At 35.5% G+C, this 14,429-nt stretch overlaps 1 protein-coding gene across 10 annotated transcripts in view; it reads left to right on the top strand.

The window, feature by feature from the left end:
- PNPLA8 (patatin like phospholipase domain containing 8) overlaps positions 1–14,429 on the top strand; it is a 42,450-nt gene that overhangs the window by 13,286 nt on the left and 14,735 nt on the right. For 7 of the 10 annotated variants that reach the window (XR_005104292.1, XM_037387682.1, XM_037387686.1 and 4 more), the window contains 2 exons: positions 3,182–3,239; positions 5,466–5,660. Coding sequence is in view for 9 of the 10 variants with exons in the window: in XM_037387682.1 (XP_037243579.1) it covers positions 3,182–3,239; positions 5,466–5,660 (253 nt within the window). In the remaining variant the exon portion in view is untranslated. The other 3 variants (XM_037387688.1, XM_037387684.1, XM_037387689.1) reach the window with 3 other exon arrangements.

Here is a 14,429-nt window from a genome sequence, read left to right as displayed (position 1 = left end):
TAATGACATGTTCCTTTGGCAACATGATTAATGTGTTTTATGAGATTGGAAGAGTTTTTTCTAGAGATTATAGCAGAAATACTTGTGCCGCTTGAGTTTTAAGCATCTCACTACTTTGCTGAAGTGGAGAGAGGCTTCCAAGCACCACTTCTCTGTGCTCTCATATATATTTAGGAATAAATGTGTTTAAAAAATTAATATAATTATTTTTTTTTCTCAGATATTTGAGTTCCTCTTTTTTTAGAAAAGGGATTTTTCTCTGCTTTTCTTCTTTTCCTGCCCAACTAAAAGAGTTATGTGAAAATCAGAATTGCCTCATGTGAAAGTATTTTAAATGCCTTTAATTAAAATGCTAATTTTTTTGCAGCCACATGTAACACATGAGGGAGGTAAAGCACTCTGCTCCTGTGCAATGGACAGAATGCAGGCAGTTACTTTATTATTCACAAAAAAAAAATAATTCATTTTAGTGGACAACAAATTACTTTTTCTTGACCTAATTCTGCATTGTTGAAGGGAGGTGCTATGCCTACAGAACATTTTACTGAAAAAGCAGGGATTCCTGCAGGCTTCCTTGAGAGGTAGCCTAGAACAAAGGGAACTGAAAGGTTATAGAGCATTTCTGTATGGCAATAGGAATGTCAGGTCTCTAACTTTCAGTCATTCCATGGGAAAGCTGCTTTGTTTTGGTTTCAGTTTAAAAGCTTTACTTATTCTGGGTGGCTTTTTGTTGTTTAAATGGCAGTAGACTTGTCAGCCTTGCTTGAAGTAGTTTATCTGTGTGCGAGATATAGGCATGCAACATACATTTAGCCCTACTGTGATATTGAAAGTATTCTTGCTGAAAATAATTAAGCTAATTTTGCATGCATTCATAAGGCATATTATAAATTCAATTTCACAAAATGACAGCTTATTTTAACTAACTTTTTATTCTGAGCGCTGTAGGGAATTGATTTTTGTGTCTTATGTATATGTTTATTTTAACTATTCTTGTGTATTCCCTGAATTGCAATTTGAGGACTGGTTTTAATCAGTTTTATTACTTTGTGCAGAAAATTATACTTACTCTACATCAGTCATGTTATATTGATTTGCAGTTGTAAGAAGAACGTGGCTTATAGTTCCAAGTTTTACTGGGAATTTGTAATCTTGAGAAGCAGTCAAGCACTGTATAGAGGGTAGGATAAAAGCAACGTGTTCCCTGTTGGTAGGAAAACGGATAATGCATGTGTTTGAGCTTAGAAATAACAAAACTTCAAACCAGTATTGTTACACAAATTGAAGTATAAACGGAGACTGCTCTCCAGTGACTAGACGTGCAACATTCTATACCAGTTAGTCGCTCCAGACAAAAAGAAAAAGAAGGGCAGACAAGTTAAAGCCATAATTTGAGATAGTAAGGGATCTTAAGAATTACCATTCTTATCCCTTCTTCAAGGACTAGGGACTATTCAATAAAATCAAAATCATGAGACACTTCTTTTAACACAGTATGTGAATGAATGGTGGAATTAATTGTGTTGTGACTTCAGTAAAGAAAATAATTGAACAATGAGGCTTGACAAAGACATTCATATAATATGCAATTACAGTATTACTGCAAGAAACAAAATTTAAATAAACTTGGAGCTGATGCTAAACTTTTCTCTTTACACCTTAATGTCTAAAGTTGCATAGTTGTTTAAGGGATTTTGTGTACCTACTCTAAAGCATCGGTTCCTGGCCTTCATGAGAAACAGCATGTGGGAAAATTATTTGTCAATTCCTATAATTAAGTAGTAGATCTTGCTTGTGCAGTTTTTTACCTTTTGTGTTCAGGGTTTGGGAAAAAATATCTAATACAGATACTTAGGACCTGCCTGTCATATCTCGCCTCTGTCAATCTCATCTTATTTCTGTATATTCCTACTTCATGGTTCTGTGTGCCTTCGTCTCCTTCTGTGATCAGCTGTTGAGTGCAGATGGCAATCTTCCCTTTCTAGCTGGTGACTCTGAGACTGGAATTAATGCATTTATTGGAAAAAATAAAGTAAAACAGCATTATTGATGTAAAAGCTGTGTCAGCAGCAGTCTTCAATCATAGGACCAGAAGCTGTTGTCTTCCCTCTCAAGGACATGTACACAGGCTTCCTTCAAGCACAGATACCCACTAGTGGAACAGTAAATTGTCCTACTTCCAAATACAGTTTACTGTCTGCATTGAGGACTACAGCTATTGTAGCATTTAAAGCTTCTTTTATCTTCTGACCTGACTAGATTAAGGTGTTGTTTTTAACCGTGAGAGCGCTACTACCTACTGTCAACAGTAGTGTCAGCTATAGATGGATGATCTGCTAACAGCACCACATGGAATCACCTTACTTAAGTGTGACAATACTGAAAACAGTTTTTGCAGAATAAGGTAGATGTGTTTGTGTGGTCTATGCTCAAGGGAAGGAAGAAAATTATCTTTACTGTAAGCTAATTGAAGTTGAAATAGATGCCAGTATGAGATTATTGGCTGATACGCTGATATCTTTCAGTCTGCTGCATTAGGCAGGAGAGCTACCTTCTAGTTGGCAATTAGAATACTGACCCTAATGCTGATGTGATGATAAATTAGTGTTGACCACTCATGTGATTTCACTGTCAGATTTATAAAAATGTATGTGTATGAAAAGATTCCACTTCAGAAAGGGGTGTTAAATGCATATTGAATTATTGTTATGGAAGATTACATGTAGATGTTTTAACTTTCTTCTGAATCATGTAGAATGGCATAAATCATGTAGAGTGGCATCTTTCTTTCCTTAGCTTTTGTTTTCATAACAGTTCATTATAGTAATTTTCTTTACTATAAAACCACTTAACAAAGTGTTGATTCTTTTGATTCTTAAATGTTGGAAAGTACTCCGTTTTCTTGTCACAAGGTAGTTGAGTAATCCTGATGATTTGTGGTTAAGTATGTGGTGAAGTGAGTGAATCCAGACCTCACTTTTCAGACTTATTTGCAACAGCCTAGAAGCTTTGAAATATTGATCCATTGAAGTCAACTGTAGAAATCTGGTTATTAAAGTGAATTCCAAGGATTGTTTCTATTAAATGCCAGGTTCTCAGAAGTAAGTATGATAAAAATATATGTCTTTTTCTGAATGCTATACTATGGAGTATTCTCAATTTTTTTTACCCTTCTTTGTAGAGAAAAAATGGGCTCAAATCTTATGATTGAAACTGCAAGAAATTCCAAATGTCCAAAGGTAAGTACCGTTTTCTAAGGTAAACACTGTTGTGTATTCTACAAGCAATTTTAAGAGTTCTGAGTAAGAGTACTATCCCTGGAAGGATATTGGTTATACAGCATGAGTATTGATTAGCTCTCCAAGCTTCTGTGAGATAACCTGTGCTTTTAAAGGATAAAAATTTATTAGGTTATAAAACTTTTGCAGCAATTTCTCCTATTTTTAATGTAATACTTTAACTTAGAATATTTCAGAGATATTAAAAAGCTTATTAGCAGAGAAATACTAGGTCAACTTCTTGAAGTTGTGCAAAGTTTGCTTTTTCGTATAAGAGCATTCTAGTATCTGGAGATCCTAGTATCTGGAGTATTGTGTCAGTGATGGTCAGAGTTACTGTGTAGTGACAGAACAGGGTTTCTTCTTACTTTTATCTGGATTACCAGGTTTTCTCCAGTCACATTCATAGGCCCCAAGATCTCTGCTTTTCCTGTATGATATAAAGGGCACCAATTAATTGGAGGGGTGTTACGTACAGCAGCAGCACGTGAGTGAAAAATGAGAAAGCATGGGTATTTTATTTTTGGTGAAAAATAGGGTGTGAAGAAAGAAGAGAAATATAATAGCATGTATTTCAAAACAATCTGTAATTAACAGGTGTTTTGGTGTCATAGTACTATATTCCGTGCTTTACTGTTAAATGGAAGATATTCACATTTTTCTAAACATAGAAACACAAGCTTGACTGACTGCATTCCCAGTCCATATCTAAAACAAGGACATGAAAAGGCTGGAGTGGTATGCTGCTTTCTGAGAGAGAAGCTATCCTATGCTGACTTGAAAGTTATCTTTGAACTGGGATCTTTGGCTTCCTTCCATGTTCTTCAGTAATAAAATGTGAATATAAATAGAGTTGAAACTAGCTATTCCCAGTAATGGCTTTGTAGCACTGGCAGTGGTGGCACTCTTTACAAGGCACAGCAAAATCAAAATAAAATGTGCAGTTTTATGCTGTGCTGCTGTCAAATTCATGGCAAGATGGATTTTTCCAGAAGATGCTCAGCGCTTTACAGCTTAGACTGTATCATGAACTAGGAAGTGTATATGAGTATTACCAAAAATTAATTCAAGCATTGGTTTGATAAGTTTTCTATTAAGTTTTCCAGGTTTTTTTTCTTACTGCTTCTAGTAGTATTTAAAAACAAACCTTCCTTTTGACAAAAAGAGGAAACTTCCTTCATGAAATGGTGGAGTACAAATCATGCACGTGTGTTGCTTCTGCATTGTCATATAGAAATTTTACTTTTGTTTTCTGTAAGGATAGACTTCCTGTGAATTAAATGGTGTATCTTATGTAGCTGAAGAATTGAAATGAATACAGTGGTATCACAGCGTCAGCTGCTAGTGGTGTTAGTAATGTTTCACAAAAACACTATACTCTGTAAAATAGTAAATGAAATAGACTTGGACACCCATTTGGCTGCTGAAGAGTATTGTTCTGACAGTGCCAGCCAGGCTGGGTGCATCATCATCAAAAGGTCTTGCACATTCTAACACTGGGTTGTAACTATAGGTACTCTCACTTCATGTGATTAAATCTGTAAGATACAATTTTTTTGCAGTCATACACTTTGTTATATGGAAGTACCATTTTGGCTTTTCGCTTACATTTACATATGTAATTTTTGTTAATGATGCTTCAGTGTCCTTACAGAAAACCTTGAAAACTTATGTTTGATTCTTTTGGGTTTTAATTTGGGAGAGATTCTCCCTGAAATCCTTTAATTGAGGTTGCAATATTAAGTAATCATTTACTTGGAGAAAGAAACTGATTGATGTTTCCAATATTTGTATTTAATGGCATTGTTGCATTGCTGGTTACAGACTTTTGAGAACAAACTGCTATTCGTAAAGGCAAAACATGTTATCATATACATGACACTAGCTTTTTGTTTAAATATCAGTGGGTAGATATTGGTAGAAACAGAATATAGACAGTGGAAACAATTTCATGTTAAAAATAGCATTTTCTGGAACGAGTTTGATGTTTTTTTGGTTTGTTTCTTTTTCTTTCACTTTTTAAAATTTAGCTAGGCGTTTAAAAAAAAGTAAATAAACAATGAACCGAGTAGGATTCCAGAGACACATTTACTGTATCAATTGAATTTCATATTGCAGAAGCTGTCTTTCTCGTGTAACTGTTTTTATCATCATATATAACTGCTTTTGTTTCTCCTAACTCACTAGGTAGCTGCAGTAAGCACCATTGTGAACAGAGGAACACCACTGAAAGCATTTGTTTTTAGAAACTACAATCACCTTCCTGGTGTCAAGTCTCATTATATTGGAGGCTGTCAGTATAAACTGTGGCAGGCCATCAGAGCATCATCTGCTGCACCAGGTTACTTTCAGGAATATGTTTTGGGCAACGATCTTCATCAGGTAAGCTGAAATCTCCTTTAGTAAGTATTTTCCAATATTATACCTGAGAAAAAAGTCTGAATTTCTGAATCAGAACTGAACAAGTACGTTGGTAGAAGAAAGGAAATCTAGGACAAACATGGGTAAGAAGGGAAATTTTTAGCTTGTGTGGCCCTTATAGAACTAGAAGGGGAATAGGCTTAAAAATCTTAGTCTTCTCAGTGCAAACTTAAGCTCTTCTGCTGTTCTTTTCTTCTCTGCCTGGCAGGAAACCTTATATGAGTTGTAAATTGCCTTTGACTTCCTGCTTACAACTGGTATTTCATTGAGCATTATTTCACTAAGCAGATAGTGTGACTGAAAATCTAACAATATTTTAGTGTGAAAAAATCTATGTATTTCAGTGTTCCTTTTATTAGTGCATAATTTCAGTTTATGGTCTGCTTTTAATTCTTTCCATTGATAGCATATTAAGCTCTACCCTGGTTCTGAGATAGTAAGAAGAGTAAGAAATGGCAGTAAGATTAAACTCAGGACAACTGCAAAAGAAATTCCCTTGAGGATAAAGCAAGTTTTCCTGTCAACAGTGTATGCTACGTTACTGTATTATAGCTTCTGTTGGTGACCCTGATTAGTAAAGAGCAAAGCAAATTATTTTCTTTAATAGTTTTTTAACCATTGTGTTCTTGTCCTCTAGTTCACCTTAACTGTTTTGCAATTCTCAAGAGTTTTAAAAGAACCCTTCCAGTACATACTAATTTAAAATTATTAGTATGTCTTTTTAAAAGATCTGGTACGGATCTGTGGCATCAATGACTACAAAAGGTGACTGAACCCGAGACCTGCAACAAAGACAGCATAGGATTCTATCACTTAAATTTAAAGAAAGCATCTATTATACTTCCATGTATTAATTCATATGATGGCACTAGTCTTAACAAAGCGGTAACAGCATGTTTTGGGTAATAAGATGTACCAGGATCACATACAGGATTTCTCATGGTGTCCACTATAAGGCTGTGTAATCTCGTTAGCACTGTAATGTGTGTAAGTAATAGTGAAGTTTAACAGATAAATAAGGAGTATAAATTGAAACAATGAAAAAATGATCAGATGAAGAGATAATAAACAGAGTCATTGATACAGAGAAACAGCTATAACTTAATCTGGAAAAAGTCAGCATACTTCTGTATTTTGAATTAACATTTATAAGGAGATGGAATAATTATATTTAGTTATGTCAAAGCTCTACAGAAGTTGTGGGGTGAAGGGGAAGGGTTCCCATGGAGGGCGGGATGGTGTTACTACATCAACCAGATTCTGAGAGTTCTTCCGTTTTATTCTTGTTTGTTTCCCCTTTTTGTTTAGGGTCTTCCCCCCCACCCTGCCTCCCTGAAGTGATACATTTTGTTATCCCCAAAACATTTTAATCAGATTCTACCTGAAATGAGCAAATAAGGTTTTGGGGTTTTATTGAAGCTAAAAATGGAGTGACACATCAGGTATTGCAAGCCTAATCACTGCTTGAAATCCTGAAATGTGTTCATCTTCCATCTGGCCAAGCAAAACTGGAAGGGGAGCTGCTTTAGCCTTTGGAGCTATTCCAAGCTGCTCCTTAACTGCTTGAATGGTCAGTGTTAAGCAATGTGAAGCACTTTTCTTTCTGTTCTCACCTTTCCACCCCCTCTTTCCTTGAATTGAGAGTACCTCAAAATCTGTCTATGCTTCTGTATGAAGAATATCTAAATAAGCAACATGATTTTTAACTTCTACACGGTGCTTACACAATTACTTAACATAATTTCTGGATTGCCAGACTTGTGTGAAATGCAGTAAGGTGGGTATTTATTTCATCCATATTTAAGTCAAATTTACCAGACTAGAGAATGCATGATTAGTGGTAACAGATCAGATCCAGCATTCTCCCACACACAGAACTAGAATGAAGTCTAGTTCATTTTTCCTTACTCCAGGGTCGTTGGACAGAGCCTTTTTATATGATCTTAACCAACACGGTTCCACAAACTTGCCATTCGTTTGTATTTGATGTATTTTAATTACTAGAAAACAAGGACTTAGGATGTGGTTTGCCTTTGTAAGCCATAAAAAACTAAACATGTTTTCAGTACTAAAACTATTTATTGTAGTAGAACTAGATGTTAAATTTTCTGACTTTAACTTCCATATCATCTGAAAATCTCCCTTCTACCCAAGCATGATATTTAAACACTTCTGAATTCTTCTAGAACCCAAAGTTTGTCACATTTCATGTGTCTCATGCTTTTCTTTCCCCAGATTACACTTTTCTTAGAACACTATTCAGTGGGGGGTTGTGCTTGGTTTTTTAATGGACAGCTGGCTAGCAAGGTGCTGCATGGGAAATGCTACATAACTATCTTCAGGCAGATTTCTATCTTGGATTATAAATCTACCACTGTACGCTTAAGCTACCTTGAATTGCCTTGTTTTAACCATGGGGTAAGAGCCTCCACGCATGCAGCAGACTGTTATACGTTTTTGGGTGTAATGATACCTCAGTGGAAAATGCAAGGTAATCTGGAGTTTTATCTCTGTTAAAATATCCAAGATTAATTGGAAGGAATACATATACATAAATATATTTTTAAATAAATAAAATCCTAAATGCAGTCGTTTTCCTGTTTAAAATATATTTGTGATTATTTTTAAAGTATGTTCACTCTTATCCTTAGTTATAACTCATATCGTATATATGAGAGAGAAGATTTTTGTTAAGCATCTTTATTCTAGAAATGTACTGCAATTGTCACGTTAAGTTCCTCAGCCGAGTCATGTATGATACCAATGTTTGTAGTTTGTATGGTGATATTTGCTCTTTTCTGTCACAGCACTTTAAGCCTGTACACTGTCCAACAGGTTGGGCTGGTTTTGAACTACAGAAATAAATGAAACTTAACACTGATGGACATTCTGAACAGTACCATGACTTTTGAAAAGTACATCAGCAAGTACACATTAATTGTAAATAATAATTTATGCCAAAGGCTTAAGTATTGTAGTACAGTGTCAGAAAGAATGGTCTTTTAAGGATTTTTTTTTAACCGATTGGAAACTTCTATTAATTAATCAGCATAATCTCTTTTCTCAACATAAACTATGCTAGTTTCTTACTAATTTATATATAATATGCTTTTGCAGTGTTGATATTTCTAAATATTTCAAAAAATAGAGATGGTGAAAATGTGAAAATGTAGCATGTCTGAAAATTCCAAATAGTGTAAATAATGAGATTTCCTTCCTGGCTTTGAAGTTTGGGACTCTAAAGGTTTATATATAGAGACCAGGTTTTGTATTAGCTTATCTGTTAGGTATACATTGAAATCTAAATGAAAAGCACTCTGGCAATTGATCTGACTTAGGACTCTTCAATGTGTGAAAATACTTATTTTAATAATAGAAATTCAGTGGATATTTTTTTTTGTCAGCCTGCATATTCTTGTATTACATTATCTAGCTTTTTTTGAAACTGGAGTCCCTTTGCAAACCATATAAAGTACTTGAATGAGAGTTATGCATAGAGTTCAGAATAATTCATAAAGATTTTATGTATGACTCTAGATGTATATGCTGGAATCATGCCTGAACTGTAGCTGTTTGCTTTAACACTCACTTTTCCATAATCTATATATTTACATATGCATGTGTATTTGTGCCCCTTCTCTGGGAACATTCCAGTCTGATTTCCTGTGCTAGTCACTGTAAATGTTCAAGGGGATTATAAAGTGTGTTCATTTTTTAAATAAGGTAATAAATTATTTTTACAGTTCTTCTGATGTAATTGTTTAGAAAAAAGTTTCTAGGTGCCTCAACATTTATTCTCATTTGTGCTGCAGATAAGCTGATGCCAGGTTTGTTAGATTTCTGCAAAAAGTAAGCAGTTCAAAACCAAACAGCAATATTTACATTCAGGTCAATCGTGCCATGCTATCTGGTTCCACTCTGTTAAGTAGGAAAAAACAGTGCAGCTGTTAGTAGATGGGGGGGAGGGGGGAGGATTAATATTCTTTGTGGTTCAAAAGAGGAACACATTAACATTCAAAAGGATTTAATCCCTGTAACATGCTTCTCCAGGAACTGTGTGAGTCAAGAGAGAAGAAGTCATGATGTTACAATATAGAAGCTGTATAGCCACGTCTGCTTTTTTATTTTAAAATCTATTTATGAAGCACGGGGGGCTCTTAACCTCTCCCCAGTCTTGTTACAACCAGTGACTCCACACACACATACACTTCCTGTGGTGGGGTAGTGTTTCTTGCATCTATGCCTCTTCTTTTTTTTTCCTTTTTTTTTTTTTTTCTCACCCTGTAGTGTGAAAAGCGTTTGGGATATTCAATAACGTTGCTTCAGCAGACAGTACAGTATGCTGAGAAAATTACCAATTAATTAAAAGAGCAATTTAAGATTTAACAAAACCATTTTGCAGACTTTTACTAGGTTTTACAGCAAAACCTAAATGTTTCCCGCAGGATTAATTAAAAGGGGCAGCAGGGATTGTCTGTGGGTGGTGGCTGTGGTGGTGAGTTTAACAGAGCCATTGTTTTTTCTCAAAGTATAGTCAATTCAATACAAAGGACTTGATTACCTTTTTCTTGATAGCTTCCCATGATTTCATGTCTGCATTACAGTTCCATTTATGAAAATGCTGGTGTTGACTTCACAGTAGTGTTCAAATAATCCTCTCTTCTTTGGGCAAGATCAGATAGCAAAGCAATTAAATTGGCAGTTAATCTATTGGTGGAGTTTTAATAGTGCAGGTGTAACAGGATGAATGGTGAGAGTGCAACCTTGAAATAAAACGATGTAACAAAATTTACAAGTCTCACCTTCATTAAAAAAGGTAATATACAGTTTATTTACATTTTTCAAATTTTTCCCTTCCTTTTATGAGGCAATAAATCTGTAAAGCCGTTTTATCTGTGTAGCTTGTTACAGGAGAGGCCTTCAAAAGTGATTCGCTTAGTGGATCCTACCCTAATTGGTTTTACATGGTAGCTTTTAAAATTAGATTCAAGAGTGCTTCCCAGGCTCTAAGAAGACATGGAATATAGGTCACATTGAAGTTCTTTTCATTCTTAGGATATGCCATGGTGATCAGTATACACTAGAGCTTATACAGACTGCGGTTTAATAGGTGTATCTTGTTCTCACAATGATAGAAACAAATATTTCTTTGTTTCTCAGTCTGCTTGTTGCCATACACATTTTCCTACAGCCTTCAAGGCGGTGTTGCCTACTGTTTAAGGAAGAGAGAATTTACGGGAATGTGTTGACTACATGGATACGTGCATTTCTTTCTCTCTTTGCTTTGTAATTTTCAGTTTCTTTTCAAAAAAACCAAATCTCATACCCCAGAGATCTGTGATATTTATTTTTTTTGCTTAGACTTCTGAGTCCATATATCTTTAGTGACACTGTTTACCAGCTAATACTCGCTATAAAACTAATCTTGTAAAATCAGAGGAGGCTGGTATAGTGAAAAATCATGAACTGAATCAATTCAGTAATCTCCATACAGACAATCTAGGTTGCTGCTCTCAAGTTCCGATGTTACCAGCCACCATTTCTTAGATTAAAAAGAACAATCTACTGTCAGTTCTTGATAGTTTGTAATTCTTATTTTCCCAGGTTGTCTGTCTGTCTACTACAGATTCGAACGGGGCCATATTTCCATACGAAATAGCCTTGTGATATTCGTTGCAAATAAAAGCCTAAGAATGTAGTGGGACAATGGATATGCTTTTACCTCTTCTGTAAATGAAAGCTTATTTACGATATATACCAGTTTGACACTTAATGCAAACAATCACTTCATGCTTTGTCAGCTGCTGTCCAGCCTCTAATTTGCCTTCTGTATTGTAGTTCAAGAAACAGCCCTCTTGTTCAGTACCTTAGTACTTAGTACTTTAGTACTGTGGTAGAAATAATTTTCACCAAAATGTGCACAAAGTCTTTTAGTCCAGTACCCAGTGCATTGCCATTAGTCGAACTGGGCACAATGTCTAAGCCCTATTTCCTGTACTGAGGTCCTCTTTCAATGCAAGGATTAATCTATAGTGTTAATTTTGCAAATCCCAAATTGGCTGGCAGTCTCTTCACAGATTCTTTACCTCACAATGTTTATTTTAGGGGGGGTATATTTACACTGCTGTTCTTAGTAACAAATGTATTTTAGATTTTTTGGGTACAGAATTTAGAATTATTTCAGCTGGTATTTCCTTAGGGGGGGGAAAATAAGGGAGTATAGAATGAAACAGTTTCCCTTGGGCCAAATTCAGCCACCTCTCATGGTCATCAGCTACATTATAGACGGTAGTTCATAAACATGTAAAGCTGTCTTTGCTGTTGGTACCCATGTAGAAGGTTATTTCAAGAAGGTATTTCATTTTTACATGGCCAAAAAATTTCTCTCTTCACTCTTCAATCTATTCCTAGCTAATGGATACAAATTTTCCCTGTGCCAGTACTGTTCTCTAGTTTAAGTTTTCTTCTTCTAGTATTTACCCTTCTGATGTGTATATAGAAAGCACTCATATCCTTTTTTTATTTTATTAGTCTAAATATGCCAGTCTGTCTCAATCTTGCAGAATAGACTCTGTTCTCTTGATCATCCTCATGGTCCTTCATGGCACCTGCTGTAGTTTGAGTAATCTTTCTTGAAACTGGACTATTCAGCGTGTTTTGGCGTGACCCAAGAGATATTGTGCAAAGTTGAATCATACACCAGTTTCAAAATCAGCATTTCTAAATGAGAAGCAAAATTCAGAAGAGTTAATTTAATCAGGCTGGAACACTATTCTAGATGATGTCTTAACTGTGTCATGTATTTCATTTTTCAGAGGAAGGTACAGCTGAGAATTACAGTTGCCTTTCCAAAAGCTACTTCGTATATAGGTGGTTTAAATCACTGTGGTAGCGCTCTACTTGGATCTTTTTCATGGTTGGTCTGATTCCAACTTAGTTCTGAAGAGCACAGCTTTGTGTTTGCGAGCACTTCGCTTGGCTATGTGTCATCTCCTTTGGGTTTCCTTAGAGTTGCTCTGTATTTACAATAAGGCCTTTGTATTTGCAAAGCCTCTTAACTTGATAGTAACAGATTTCATTAGCAGTTGCATGCTTCTGAGAAGGTAGTAATAAAGAGGATGAGCCCCAAACCAGTGGTTGAGTAGCTCTGATAGAAAACGGTCCCAGCCAAAGAGTTCCCCATTAAATATAGGCAGTTGTCCCATCTGGTTAGCCAGTTTTTTCTCCTGTGTAGCCTACATTGCTTCCAGTGGTCTGGTATGTAAGGTGCTTTATAAAACCAGATTTGCTTCATCTGAAAATTTCTGTTTCAGTTTCTGTCTGCCTTTGATAAACACATCTTGTGTGTTGTCATCTAGGCATGTAGTTCATAATCTAGAAGACTCATGAAAATGCAGAACTTTTCCTTCAGTTCTTTCTCCTTCCCTCGCTCACCACTGTGGATACTAGGCAGTTCATATCCAAATCCTGAACCTTTCACATCAATTATCTCCAATAATTAGTCCACTTTATTTCTTTTTTTTTCCATTTTAAGATCAAATCCTTTAGTTACAAACCTGCTTTGTTTCAGTTGTGATGAAATGAAATCTAATGTTTGAGTCAACAAATAAAGAATAAAACTGTATTAAGAAATTTGAGAGGCTTGCATAGTTTTAAAAATAAAGGGGGTTAATGGGAAATCCAATTTCATTTTGAAATTTGAATATGAAAAAATGTGGAGTCTGTCATAAATTTAATTTTATAAATTAAAATCAGCTTACAACATTCTGATTATTGTACAGTTTTAAACAGATGAATGACTAGCAGGTTTTGAGTAGCATTTATCAGTGATACATCCAGTAATACGAGGAATATATACCTGGATTCCCTATGGATCATTACTACTCTTCATACTCTTCTGCGTTTTTCTCAAAGGACTTTGAATTTCCTGCCATTTTTCTATTAATAAGTGGCAGCTAAAAGTATAGACCAACTAGTGAAACTAGTATCAAGAAGTAATATTAGTAACATTAATCAAGCTATTGATGTAAAAATGTATTGAGTCTCAATATTTCCATTGTTAGCTTGGGAAATGAAATTTAAATAATTTTGAAATTTTGAAAATCTAACGTCAGCTTTCAGAAGGATTGGGATATTTCTGGATCTGGGATTTCTTGCTCGCTTGCGGAGGTTTTATAGTACTATGATTCTTTTATATAACTACCAGAGCTTTCTCCTTGGTCTGATACACTCTGTCATAGCAAATAAAGTTTTTTTACTTGCTTCCTAATTTAAATTTTGTCAGAAAGGACAAATCTTCTAGATTTGAGCACCCTGGTGTCATCTGAATCTAGAAGCATTTTTTTTTCAGATCCATGGGTTGGTTTGTTGGGGGGGGGGGGGGGGGGGGGGGGGGGGGGCGGGTGTTTGTTGGTTGGTGGTTCTGTTTTGGGGTGGGTTTTTTTAACTGTACTCTTGAATCTTGCCTGTGTTTCACAAACAGCATATGAAGAACCTGAGTTTGGGCCTGTGTTTGGGGCCAGTCTAGATTCAACCACAGGCCAGGTTTTTTTTTTTCTTAGGTTACACACTGTGATTCTTGCTTGTAATATGACAGGCAATTCATCATTTGGGAGCCAGTTAAAATACATCCTGTTTTGGCAATGTCCTGTTACTCATTGCAGAATTCATTTAATTCATTAGTGCTGCACAGCTTATGCTTTTAGTAAAATATCTGACAATATATTTTAT

This window comes from Falco rusticolus, chromosome 5, assembly GCF_015220075.1.
Source record: "Falco rusticolus isolate bFalRus1 chromosome 5, bFalRus1.pri, whole genome shotgun sequence".
Taxonomy (NCBI): Eukaryota; Metazoa; Chordata; class Aves; order Falconiformes; family Falconidae; genus Falco; species Falco rusticolus.
Note: the sequence above shows the minus strand (reverse complement) of the source record. Positions and strands in the feature narration are given on the sequence as shown.